The sequence below is a fragment of the Neodiprion fabricii genome, chromosome 4 (genome assembly GCF_021155785.1).
Source record: "Neodiprion fabricii isolate iyNeoFabr1 chromosome 4, iyNeoFabr1.1, whole genome shotgun sequence".
NCBI lineage: Eukaryota > Metazoa > Arthropoda > Insecta > Hymenoptera > Diprionidae > Neodiprion > Neodiprion fabricii.
Genome location: NC_060242.1, coordinates 28,285,105 through 28,298,939, shown reverse-complemented (window position 1 = coordinate 28,298,939; position 13,835 = coordinate 28,285,105). Strand labels below are relative to the sequence as shown.

The following is a 13,835-nucleotide window of genomic DNA, read 5'->3' as shown; positions in this document are numbered from 1 at the left end:
TCTGGGTGATAGAAAAAACAAAACGCAAGTCAGCAGTATAAATTCTAGAACCTTCCTCAAACCTGTTTCTCGACTTTTCACGGTCCCTCTTGTTTCTTCAGGGCATGCACGAGCTCCCGAAGCCAATGAACGATCGTTTTCTGCTCTACCTGAACGTACTTCCGATGGTCCAGGAGGTTGCGATCTACGTTCTTTTCCTGATAGGCATTCTATTCCTCATCTGGAGCGTGGTGAAGATCTTGTTCCATCAGCCCAAAGGTTACGGCGGTCCGGCGCAGTGGTTGGACACCGAGATGCAGCGAAAGAGGCTTAGCTTTCTGAACGAGAGACGATCCTCCGTCAAGCCAAAGGAACTCGAGACTTATTACAGCTCGCTACTCAGTCCCACCGACAACGTGCCGACCGCTCCGCAGGAGGACCTCCCATGCCTCACGGAGGAACATATCTAATTGTTTTATCATTAACAATGATTCATTAATGGAGAGCTCTGAAAGAGACTAGTAGTTTATAAGTCAGCTGCACGGAATTAATGGCTACGGATGCCGTCGGTACCTGCGTTTTATATTACCTTTAATTTTTTTCGTTATGATTGTGTTTCATCTCGCGCAGCGGATCATACAAAATACTTCAGGAGCATTTCGGGAAATGGGGTCTTGACGCTATTTATAATGACCTGATGGTTGTTATTGAATTTGAAATAGTATTATATCTAGTATAAGTTTACACCTAAGAATTATTTTAACGAGTGCATGACGTACACAGACTTGCACACCTCAATTGTGTTGATACGCTACTAAGATACTTGAAATTTTTATGAAAATTTTTGTTCACTTTTCAAACGTAACTGTGTAGAAACTCACTTTCAAGCATAGTAAAACAGAATTAAAGTTATACATTTTCATGTTGGATGTATCATTTGGAAGATTTTTCTCATGATCAGAAATAATTCTCTCGTGCACAAGCACCTGCTCCTACAAGCGTCACCGGATGGTTCAAAAATTTTTATTGCACCGTCAAATAGCTACAAGGTACATTTCAAAGGTTGACAGTGTTCACGGTGATATCATACAAATGTACAAACGCAGTAGGAGAAATACTAGATCCATGACAAATTTGAGAAAACGCCCTTTCAAAATGATTTTTAAAATTTTAATGTTAAAACAGCAGAAAATGGCTTTTTAGGATGTAAATATCTTCTCATTACTCCATTCTTAGGTGGTCTGATGAGCACGAAAAGATCCCGTGAGAATGAGAATTACTTCGTTCTAAGATTGAAAAAAAAAAAAAAAAAAATTAGGTGACTGAAAGTTGAATTTCGATATTCGTAACAGATTTAATGTACACGGATTCGATTTCCAGCAACGGTTACATCCATTTGCGATAGGGAAAACTTTGAGTTCGCTCGTTTCGGCACGTACCGGATCATTCACCGTGCTAATTAGTACTTAAAAAGTAACATCTACAAGTTTATTTTTACAGATTTTTAGCTTTGGATTTAATATATATATTTTGGTTGTGGTTACGCTGTGTCTTACGTATATTATATCAATTATGATAGTAATTGAACTATTCGTAAATCAAGATGTGGTTGTTGCTATATTTCAACTTCTAAATATGTCATTTTGTCGGATTGCCATACCTAGCGGTCCGATTTTATTCATACCGAATCATGCAAATCATGAAATAACTGCAAACTATCAGCATAAAAAAAGTTATTGATTGGCTTCCGTGGCAAGGATATGATGTAGTGTGCATTAGTTTCAACAGTATTTTGTGAAATAGGTGCTTCCGGAAGAAGCGGAAGGGCCTTAATTCTCGGATGCCCGGCATCTGACAGGGGCGAAAACTTTGTAAATATGTAAATAATTGTGATTTAGATAATAGTAGGTAATTCAGGAGATAAGATACTGTTATGCAATACCATAATTACCGTCCAATCCATTTTAGGTAGATTTTTCTGACGTACGGTAACTTGTCTACTTGTTGGATGATAAACAAATGAAACCCAACGTAGGCGAAAGAATTGTTGTTAACTTTGCTGTAGGCGCAATATTATGAGTAGAGAACTTTTTGTAAACTAGAACAACTAGTTCAACGAATTCAGGAACTATGACTTCGATTTATAACCTCGTGTACTACACGATCTTGCCTTACATATATATATATATATATATATTTATATTTTTAACATATGTGCCTTCATCAGGGTAACAATATTTGGTGACAAGAATCCAGAAAAACATGAAAAAAAAAAAAAATTATGTATACGAACTTTCACATCAATACATGTACTTCAGGATGATTGATTTTCGATATGGAATCTTATATTTATAATGTAATCACATTTCCGATGTAACTATTGATGAAAGTGAAAATACACACATTTATGTATCGTTTAAACGTTTGGTGAAATCAAACTGGTAATGCTAATTACTTTTGATTACTATAAAAATATTTTCTAGCTATTTAAGGTTTGAAAGAAGAAATAAGAACGAATCGTAACAATTACTGTGAATCTTGCCAGTGAGGTATTCTCAATAATGTTCACGCTGCTCAATAAAATATTTATAATAAATACAAAAGCTATTTCACTCGCATGCAAACTAACCAAGTTACATCAAGATACTTCGAAAATTGGTCACACTAACCCGAGGTAAATTTGCAAATAATCGTATAAAGCATGAAATTACTTACATCACCGACTTACTCCCAAACATTCGTCAATAAGTTTACTGTTGGACCTACGTTGCAAGCCAAGTAAAAGTCCCTAAATCAGAAAATCTATTACGTCCACTGATTTTCTTGCAACCTCATTTGTTTCATCAAATACTGTTTCACATATTCTTGCAAATATTAAAAAATCAAACGCACAGCGTTAGAGTGACTCGGTGATTGCATCGTTTCTTTTGAAACTCGATTCAAGCTTACTTGAAACAAATTTTACGGCCCGGACATGTGAATCATCCAATAGATACAAAACTTTGCCAAATTTCTATTCAATTAAGCAACGTTCATACTTTCTCCGATTCATCTCTATACTTCGTTTGATATTGATGGCGGCTTTGCACTAGCGGCACAACCTGCGTGGTTCAACGTTTGCCGACGACTGAGCAGATCAGTTACCTCACTTATTGCCAATTATGATGACGAATGACTCGTCAAAGTCGCGATTCTCTTCCAGGAAACTGAGAGTCTCATTCGAGTTCTCTATTCAACATGGTCTTGGATGTTGACATCGACCAATGTTTAAGTAATTGGATATAAAAAATAAAGCCTAATATTATCGGTCTATCAAATAAAATTACTCAAATCTTGAAAATGTTCGATCGAAACTAGACAAACTCTGTGCTTCTACCCTGTACTTCTATAGTACAAATCACCTTTTCCTTTATCCACCTATACATTTCTTCTTCGTGACTGTTGGTACTGAATTTCAGAACCAGCACTCAATGAAGTTATCGATTGCTGAAGACGTTCACTGATTGCCTGTTCAAACAAACCTTGCGATGCTATTTCCTCACGGATTGCCGATACAGCAGCTTCAGTTGGTTGAACAGCTACCCCGAGTTACCGACAGCCACGACGGTTGATAATTTAACCAACGGTTCTTGTTCAATTAATTGTGAGTAACCCTGGTTTCTGTGCTAAATGAATTTATTCGTCAGATCTTAATTTTCACTAAATTGCTACCATTTAAGCTTTGAATTAAAAAATTCAACAATTTCAGCCAATTGGTTCGTGATTTTACTGGGAAAATATTCTTTCTTTTCTCTTTTTATCATCTATTCCAACAACAAAGAAATGCATTCGCTGTACCCTGATTTGGCAACCCTTTTATTGCAAACGGGAAGAAGAAACTTTCATTTTCTTGAAGGGTGGCACGCTGTGTCTTTTAGTTAATCAGTGAACACCATAGCTGATTATTTTCAGTCACGTTGAAACGAGGAAATGAGTTTATCGATTGACTCGTCTTCCTGAAATTCACTCCGAATTCGAAAGCCAAGACGTTTAATAGTCCATTTTCGATATTAAAACAGTGTTATATACATGCTTGTAGTTCGACGAAGAGTACCGTTAGGGAGGGCTTCGGGGTTATCTGAGCAAGAAATTATACAATCATGCCCTTTGAATATAAAAGGCATGATGTATAGTCGAATGCCGATACAATCTTACCGAGATGATGTTATAACGTCGTTCTATTTATTAAAGTTCGCAAAGTAATGCGCTGTACCGGCTCAGCATAATTTATTATGAATTTTTGGCGAACCTGCGAAAGTATCCCTTTATAATATTATAACTCGTTTTCATAATCGTAACAGCGCCTTGAACCTCTCGAATCATATTCGTGAATACAAGATAACTCTACAAATTGTAAAGACATCACGAAGAAATTTATGATAAATACTATTCAACATTACCCTGCCGAAAATCTACATGTAATAAATCATAAGATGTTATGACTGAAGTGAACAGGTAATTTACTACATGATTTATCTAGTACATTCCAAAAAATGTGTAAAAAATCACGTAATAAATTACAAAACCACGAACAGTCAAATATACTAAATCAAAAATCATACGCAGTTCACTATATTACTTTTGATATAGTACATCTAATGATCCGCGTTTTTGTGATTGATTAAGTGATTTTTGATACATCTTTCTTGTATTTGGAAGATAAATAATGTAATAAATTATATGCTGGTTTCGGCCATAATATTATATGATTTAAGACATGGTCATTTTCAGTAGAGTAACTATTGCTCGTACAATCATATAATTGAGACCTCGCTAGACGCATATCGATTATTTAGTCAATGTTATTTCATTTTGGTTAATTTCTCCTTTATCCCGTTCCCATAAACGTTGAATTTATTACTATCGCTGCGTCGTCATTTCTTGTTTCCCTTCCCAAGGGGGATACTATAAAATAATGAAATGCAAGCTCGAGCGATTGCCTCTGAATGATACATGCAGGGCTTGCACTGACTATGGAAAATTCAAGGACTGCACGTATGCATACGACTTGTCTATAATATCTTGCCGACATTAGTCTGTTTCAAATTCGGGCCATGTTTTTCGTCTGAAACTGAGATTTGAATATTAGTTTCTGCCCAGCAAAAAGTCCCTTCGAAGTGTGAGATTGTGATCTTAAGTCTAATACGTGGTTTGCAACATGTGCCTCATTAATCGAATAACATGTGCAAAATCATACTTATTATATAGTATAGTATTATATATATATATATAATTTTATCATGGAATTCTTCAGAGTGATAACAAGTACGGTCTGATAGTGATATGTCAAGTTAACTTCTGAAATGATGCAAGTTTTATACGTTGCAGCAACCAAAACCCAGATATTAATAAAATCAGGACTACTTGTACCTTTTCTCAAAAATGACAGCTTAATCCCATTCTCCAAGTAATTATACAAAAACGAACAAGTTATTTACGGTAAAATGAGGTCAGTCAAACCATTTGATACGATGGTTTTGGAGGATACCACGAAGAAACTGGCATAAATAAGTTATTTAAACGGTAGTAGATCACATGGTATGAAGCACTTCTTACAATTAGACATTAGTTCTGGCGTGAAAAAAAAAACAAATATTCTCCCAGTCTGAATTATTCCAGCCAAAATATATCCACCCTTGAACAGCGAACGATTCTACATTCGACGTATCGTCTCAGCTGAGTTCTTCTGCATGCTGGCACTTGGAATTGGATCTTGAGAGTGCGATGAAAACGCACGACGCGGGCGTCTCGACTCGAGACCGCGACAAGGGTAATTCCGACCCCTTCTCGCTGAAGCCAAGACGCAATCGACCCTCGTAAGACTGTAATATGCTAACTACGAACCTCCTACATCGAGCTACCCTTAACCCCGGGACCGAACGCCACGCTGCAAAGCAATCAACAATGATTTATGTCATAATTGCGAGGTTTTATATGCCAGGGAACTCCGCAGCTACGAAGTATAATGTATACGCGATGCTTTGCCTACACTATAGGCTGTTTTCTACGGTATTAAACCGCGTTGTTATACCTATACATTATAACGGAATCGCGCGGTAGGATCACGATCCACGTGTATAGGTGAAACGATTGTTGGCGATTGAAATCTATTTGTACAATATTGTTTAAGGTGAAACTGCCGATTAAAATCTATTCGTAAAATATGGTACAAGGCAAAACTGCCAAAACAATGTTTCACTAAATTGCCAGTGCGTCCGAGTTTATTAATATTATGCTAATGAAAGCTAAATTGCAGTTCTGGTCGCGTGGTGTAGTTTTGCAATGTCTTTTATGATTTCGCGTGGCAAAAATGATAGACAATGAAAAATCTGGGAAACGCGTGCTACAAGTAATTATTGCGTGTGCATCATTTTGCTCTTTGTGAGCTCGAGCCGCGTTACCGGTGATCGTTAATCATTCTACCCAACTGCACAATATTTGCGTCCAGATTTTTACAAGCTCCCTGTCAATTCCGTAACCATGCTATCGCGACTTGTCGCGCAATTACTCGTTTTATTCTTTTTTCAAAATCCATTCAATGAGCGATTTTTTTTCTTATCCTCTCTCTCACTACATGTGAACTTTCACCCTTATCGGATATAATATCGCGATCTCGAAAGCTTCGGGTGCAGCAATCTAACAGTAGCAACAGCTTGCAGCAGCCGTTATATTGAAAAAACTTGAGTCATTAGTATGAAAACAATATTTCACGGTGACTGCCTCTCTGCTTCCCCCAGTGCGCAACCATCACTTTCTCGATTCCCACCCATCAGAGCTTTTCCGAATTCCCCCAAATCTTTCTCCACACCCCTAAGGTCGGTACTCCAAACGAATTGCAACCTATAAGTCGACGCCGTTTTTCAACAAGGAACAGGCGTCATATACGTCGCAGAATTGCGCACCTAGAAAATTGGAAGATACATGTTTTATACAGCTGTGTGATAAAAAGTAGTCAAAAATTAAATCTGTGCAGACAAATTTCTCTGGATATGTACAAATTTTTCACTACTGATGATACAAACTTAGTTCGTAAAATCAAAATTAACTACCTCAAGCAAACACTTTGTATGTTAATCATGAAAATTGGTCGGAATTACGTGTTTTCCTTGTCAAATTTCGATATTTTGGCAGATCAAAAGAAAATGTTTTTGTGTGCAATACAGTGAGAATTTTTAATCCGGTCTGAGTGTTATATAATCACGCGTTGGAGGGTGATATTTACTGAAATCGTGCAATTGCTGTGAAATATTAATGGCATTATACATATTTGGGGTTTTTTTTTTTTTTTGCTGACCATTTTCTCCAATACTATTTGAAAATGCTGCAAGAAAAAGGAAAGTATCAGATCGTGAAGCAAAAATTCACAGGAAAATTTACATTGTTAATTAAAGTGGTTTAAATGTTCAAAAAAATTATTTTTCCAATAGATGCTATTCGAAAGCCAGATCTTCGAAGCTTATGGAGCGTGCGTAAAGTGCTCAATTTCTGAACAATGCGGTAAAACACTGACGCATGGGCTTAGCTGAAATTCTCAGTCTTACACACTAGGGCTTTCTCGGCGCATGCGCACTTTCTAGTAGCTTAATTTTACTCACGGACCTTACGCACCGCCTGTCACGACATTGGGTTAAGTTCAGCACGAAGTTCGCGCGTTCAGGTTAGATATCATGAAGCCGGGCCTATACCTCTGTGCATTTGTAATACAATATACAGTTTCGTGATTTTCAAGGAATTTTCATGGTCTACGATGAATTATAAAAACTCGAAGGATGGTAATGAAAATGACGCCTCAGTATTAATGGTACAAGTACTGATAACAGAAGTTACACTGACACTATTTTACAGCGTGCTGAATGTTTCCACGTACCGTGTATAATGGGATCTTAGCGGGGCTGGGAATGAGCAATCTATGAATCGATTGATCCTGCCTGTTGTATTACTGGAAAAGGGAAGTATTATTCAAGCGAGCGTATGAAGGGTGACGCAATTCGTCGGTGTCAGCCTGTGTTAAACGATATCGATCACAAGTCAGAGTGAAGCTACCACACTCGCAAATTACACGTTCTCACATTTCGCCAGTTGGCCTCGTAGAAACTCTTGGGTAGTAGGGGCGTGTGGAAGTGAGGAAGGAAACGGATGAGGAGGATGAGGAGGATGAGGAGGATGCGGAGGATGAAGAGGAGGAGGAGGAGGCGGAGGAGGCGGAGAAGAAGGAGTCGTGGTAAGACCCCAACGACAGCGGAAAACCTTGGGGGTGTTTTTTCATGTCATCAATTGTAGCCCCCTTGGCGCAGGTGCTTTTGCGAGATCTGCCGCCTACCTCACCCGTTCACTCTTCCTCCCCCATACCTTCGAGTCGCTATTTACCTCCCCAATTCTTTTCCTTATTTCACCCGCTTTGCCGGGCGAAGAAAACTCGCAGAATTGTTGTATCGGCCTTTATACGTGAATTCGGTTCTTCCGTAAAGAGAAAAACAAAATGGTAAGAAGCTGTATTCTAAAATTTTCTAGATCAAAAAGTAAAAAATTCACGCATTTTCAGGTGCATATACCGAAAGCAAACATCGATCATTGTGATTATTTAATCGTAATAAATCTTATCGAACTGAATTCACTCGAGATTCATTTTCAGGGGAAAACTTTGTAACCGGATTAAAGCTTCTGCTGAATTCATTTACAGTCTGTGGAAAAGATATATTCTACACTGACCATTTGGCACCTGCAGAGCTATTTTTGTAATTGCTGTTTTCACATCAGCGGGTATTTTTAAAGCTCGGCAATTTGCCATCCGCACGTCTTGAGGGACCAGAATCAGCCGATGAGATAGGAGAAGGGGATGTCGAAGAGGATTCTTTTGTTCATCGGAAAGTTTTTTGCCGTATAAGTTCAACGAGTGCAACTTCACGCCCAATGAAACAGAAGAAGGAAAAGAACACTTCCCTCGTTTTTCCGGCTTCCTCCTATCTTTTCATCCGACCTTCTCCCCCTCGTATATTTTTCATTCCCCTGCGCAGAAGATTTTACCTAAGTTTGGTGGTAATTTCACGGGTAATTCGTTGCGCTATTTCAACCGTTTGTTTTCACCCTGTGTACGCGTTCTCGCGAGAATAACGATGACCGTAGCTGACGTTGAGTTGAAAATTAATTGAATGACTTCCAACAAATTTTCTTTCGGTTATGATCTGCTTCAGTGAGCTTGATCTATAAGTCGATCAGGTACTGCAATCAGCGTTTTACAGTATCAGAAGATCCACGAGTTTTAAATCTTCACGAGATGAGTTTGCATTATAAACAGACGGGAAAAAATTACGAAGTCGTTTCATCGGAAAAAGATATATGGAAATTGTTTTTGAACTTAATACATCAGAGAATGAAATACCTGATTCGTTTTCAACTAAAGTGTTGGTGTAGATTTATTCTCTTCTATTTCTCTTAGAAAATAGTAGGTATTCCATTAGATTTTGTCCCGCAGGGAAGGCAGAGCCAACTTCACGCTCAATTCACCATCCTTATTGAAACAACAAAGAAAAGGAGGAACCCACGCTAGATTCACCATTTTGAAAAGGTGTTAGAACTTCGCGAAAAGACAAAACATAGACCTGTTCAACATTACGGTCCAAGGTTGATTCGTCAGAGGCGTTTCTCAGAGAAGGTCCGAAATTATTCTTCCTCAAATTGAACCACCATCTGAGTTGAACCACTCTTTTCGAAAGGATCCGTCTCTCAGTCCGGTTGAAAAATCTCGTCCGCGAAAAGAGATACCGCCCTCCAAGGTCCTCCACCGATCAGTTCGAAGGGACATTCAATCTATACGGTATATACTACGGTTATTTCTCAACCTAGCCCTAAGGGACAAAAGTGAGGTCTAGTCAATCCGTTTCTCGAAAGTGGAACGTCTTCGAGAATCCCGAATACGCAGCTGATCCCAGTACGCATCCGTTTTACCAATGGCACTCAAATATTCAAGATATTTTCGAATTATTAATGATACCTGGTTTGAAACACATTCGGCCTTGATGGTGTGTTCCAAAGATTGACAGCATACAAATGACGCATACCTGAGAAGTAGTTTGAAACTGTACGAAGTAATCGGCCCTTTCATAATTCACGTTGGCATGATTTTGATTTGCACTTGAAGTACAGCGGAATTTTACTCCTCTCATTCCAAATCTGATACTATATCCTATGAAATCAAATCTATGATTTTTAACGGTTGTTCTCTCTCTATCATGAATGAACACGTGTGAACTAAAATCGGCAGAACCTTATCATTTATTCAACAATACGAATTGAACGAAGTAGCCTCGCGTTTGAATAATTTTTTTGCATTCTTTCACAAAAATATGTTGAAATTCAATCGAATTACTCGGTATATTTCGTTGGCAGCATTATTTTGAATGTAGATATGTATATTACTTATACTTCCGTATATCACACTAAGGTTGTAGATTGATGCTGGCCGAAGTTTGCAGATTGAAAGCTTCATAACCGAGTCAGTATAGCCAATGTTGAAACAAAGCAAAACCAAACCAGACGATGAAAACTTTTGGGAAATAAATCAGAATGAATTTATCAAATTGTCGTTGAAACGATACGGCAGCATATATATTCGTAAAAATAAATTCGCACAGTCTTAGCCAATACTTCTTGGCCATATCTTACCCTGTCAACGCAAGTTCGGAAAACTCAAGTTTAAAAAATCGCCTCGGAAAAAAAACGATCAGTTACCCAAGCTTGACACGGGGTTCTGGGTTCACCACCCGGCGGCCAAAGTTGAGATCTTGGAAAATCCCGGGAATCTGGTAGGTGCGCGCAGAAACGGAATTATACAACGCGAACTTCTAATCTCGCTTTATCGGTTGCCGAGGAGTTGAAGGGAACAATTTTATTCCACCCATAGCTGCTGTCTTAACGTACGCACGTGGAAAAAACTTTGTAAGAAGGGGTATCTTAAGGTGAAAAGACCATTTTTTAATTTTGTTTCTTTCTCATACCAGCGAAACATTCACCGAATTTCCATGTAACAAGAGAGAGGGAAAGAACAAAGAAATTTTAATCTTCGGTTGTAGAAAGGTTCGCTTCGCGAATGAAGGATCAGTGGCAGATTTCCTCCGTGGAAATCAGGGCTCGCTAGACAAGTAGATTTCACGGTTTCGATTCGAGGAGCCGGAGTAAGTTTTGACTGAATTTGGGTTCGATTCCCTAGAGAGAGAGAAGCAGCGCCAGGAATCCCCCGCTTCTACTTCGCGACGTTGATGTATCGCAGGTGAGATACGGGAACCCCGGCATTCGAACCTCGGGCCGACAGACGACGGCGGGAAGGCACGGCTAGGCACGGCCAATGACTTTCAGCGACTAGCAGCCACCATTAACGGAAATTGACAATAAGAAACAGCAAACCCCCGGTGGAAACGGCCTGTGAATTAATGATCTTATTGAGACGTATTTAATGGGGAAAGTTCTTAGCATTGCCAGCAGGAAATTACCACGAGACAGAACCGACGATAGGGGGAGAACATTCGCATACGTGCAATCGTAATTGAGGTGCCGCTGATTATTATTATTTTCTTATTCTCAAATAGAAAGTGGAGGATATATGAGTCGAAGTGCAATGATCCTCGGATATTCCCCGAGAGAAATAGGTTACAAAATTGTTGAAGCATGACGTACTTATACATGTGTAATAACACGGGGTGAATGTTGATTTTGCGGATGTAGCCGTATGTGATACAGTAAAGCGTTTTCAATACAGCATAAAAATATGTATTGCGATTTATAAAGCATACTTCGGTTGTTGGAATTTATCGAGAAATACCGTCCTTTTGGGCGATCAGTGAGATAACATGATGTAAAAGATTTTTCAAGCATTTCATACATGCGGATGATGCGAAGAAGGTTGATATAAATAGAAAGAAAGAAAGCAGCGAAGAAACCTTAAAGAATAAAGGGAAAAAAAGCAACAAATACAAGACGGGCGAGATTCAAGGAAACGAAACTCTTGGGAGAAAAATGCAATAAACAAGATGAAAAGGGGAGTAGATTGGTAACATCAAAATGCAGCTTAGGTATACTATTCCGGAATAAATCTGTCTTTACAGCAAAATTGAGAAGGTTCATAGATTTCTGCTGCAAAACGATTTGAGCAAATGAAATAAAGTAGAGAAAAAAATAGAAAGATAGATTGTAGAGAGAGAGAGAGAGAAAGAGATGGTCGAGCATTGCAGATCGAACCGTGCACCGAGCTTTAACAAACCGTTTTAGCCATGGAAACGTGCAACCTGTACACTTCAATTACATAATCAGGGGATGAGTTAATTTTATCGGTGAATTAACAAAGTCAAATCGTTCTGACTTTCTGACTCTTACGACTCGGCGCGGAGGCTTAACTCCGTGCGAGCTTTAACCAGTTTGAATGGCGGCGTAGGAGGACGAGGTCGAGGATGCTAGGAAGGGGAGGAGAAGGTATTTGAGTACGTGCTGCAGCAAACCACCGGTGCATAATGCAGCCCCACGCACATGTACCATCAAGCCAACCCAGGGCGGTTCAAGAGAGTCGGGAAACCCGCAATCAATAGTCAAATACGCCAGTTGAGATGTCACTTGGCTAGTGGGTACTGGTGATAGAGGGCGTGTCAGCTCTAATTATGCAGCTATACCTCAATGACTGGTTGAATCTCTCGGCGTCCTTCCTCCCCCAATTCCACCCGGCGTCCACGAGCCGTGAATCTGGAATCCGTTTTCGAGATACGCGTCACCGTGACGTGTGAGATGTGATTGAACACCGGGACTGTCGGTAGTTTACGAGCCGTCTTGATTCACCGACACGCGCTATACCTTCCGAAAATCAGGGCACGACATGTATCGCGTGAATCCTGGACCACCGCGAGCAGTGCGCTAAATTTTCATCCTAGTTCTTACGTCCGTTACGCGTACCTGAGTGCTTTCGCGAGAGAAGGAGAGAGACAATGAAAGCTCCTCCGTGGCGCTGGTATAAGCAGAGTTAATGATGTGGTCACAGGAGTAAAGTCATTGGATGCCTATCGTTTGATCCCATCGGTACACCCCGTCTTCTTCCTACCTTACGACGCTCTGTTCCGCATTCATTTAGATTATGTTAATCAGATCTCATTTGAATATGCAGGTATACCGCGCCACCTGTAATTGCATTACTTTTCAACCTTTGATGAAGTAATTACCCTACCGTATCGCAGACGTGAATACAAGTAGGCATGTACGATACACGGGATACATCGAGTCTTTGCTAGGATATCAGTTTTTAAGGTACGTCTGTTAGTCACGTTTCAGAATGCCTGAATACCGGTATGAAAGACTTTCTAATTATGATCATTAGCCGTCTAACCTAACCACCCGTGGAATTCCCCTTCAACTTTCGTGTGGCAGTTGTACAGGCGAAGCTCTACGTCTCGGTATTCAGTCGTCGTTATGCTTTACCGACTCGAGTCGCATCTTTAGAAGCTTTTTGTTGCGCCCCGTGTTGTACTTGTTACAACAACAACCTTTTCAATAGTCTTCGCGGTCTTTGTGAGCGAACTGAGAATCCAACGCCGGTGCAAAATTGCGGTTTATATTGTGAGACGCAGCTTCGAATCGGCGGGCATTCATTTGAAAGGGCGACATCTTTATCCATCCCGAAACTATGCTGAAGAAGGTAAATTGGCGTTCGTTTGGTTAGGATCAAGAGGACAAACAAATTTCAGTGAAAGAAAATGAAAAAAAAATAAAATCAGCCTTCCCCATCGAAAGGCTTTCGAAAGCTTTGAACCGAGGTATTCGAATCTCTCATAACTCATTACTTG

General features: G+C 39.5%; 1 protein-coding gene across 2 annotated transcripts in view; it reads left to right on the top strand.

Moving 5' to 3' along the window:
- LOC124179501 (scavenger receptor class B member 1-like) overlaps positions 1-1,273 on the top strand; it is a 42,055-nt gene extending 40,782 nt beyond the window's left edge. For both annotated transcript variants that reach the window (XM_046563952.1, XM_046563951.1), the window contains exon 8: positions 102-1,273. In XM_046563952.1, the coding sequence (XP_046419908.1) occupies positions 102-449 (348 nt within the window). In that variant the 3' untranslated portion in view covers positions 450-1,273. The remainder of the gene's footprint in view (positions 1-101) is intronic.
- The last annotated feature ends 12,562 nt before the right edge of the window (positions 1,274-13,835 follow it).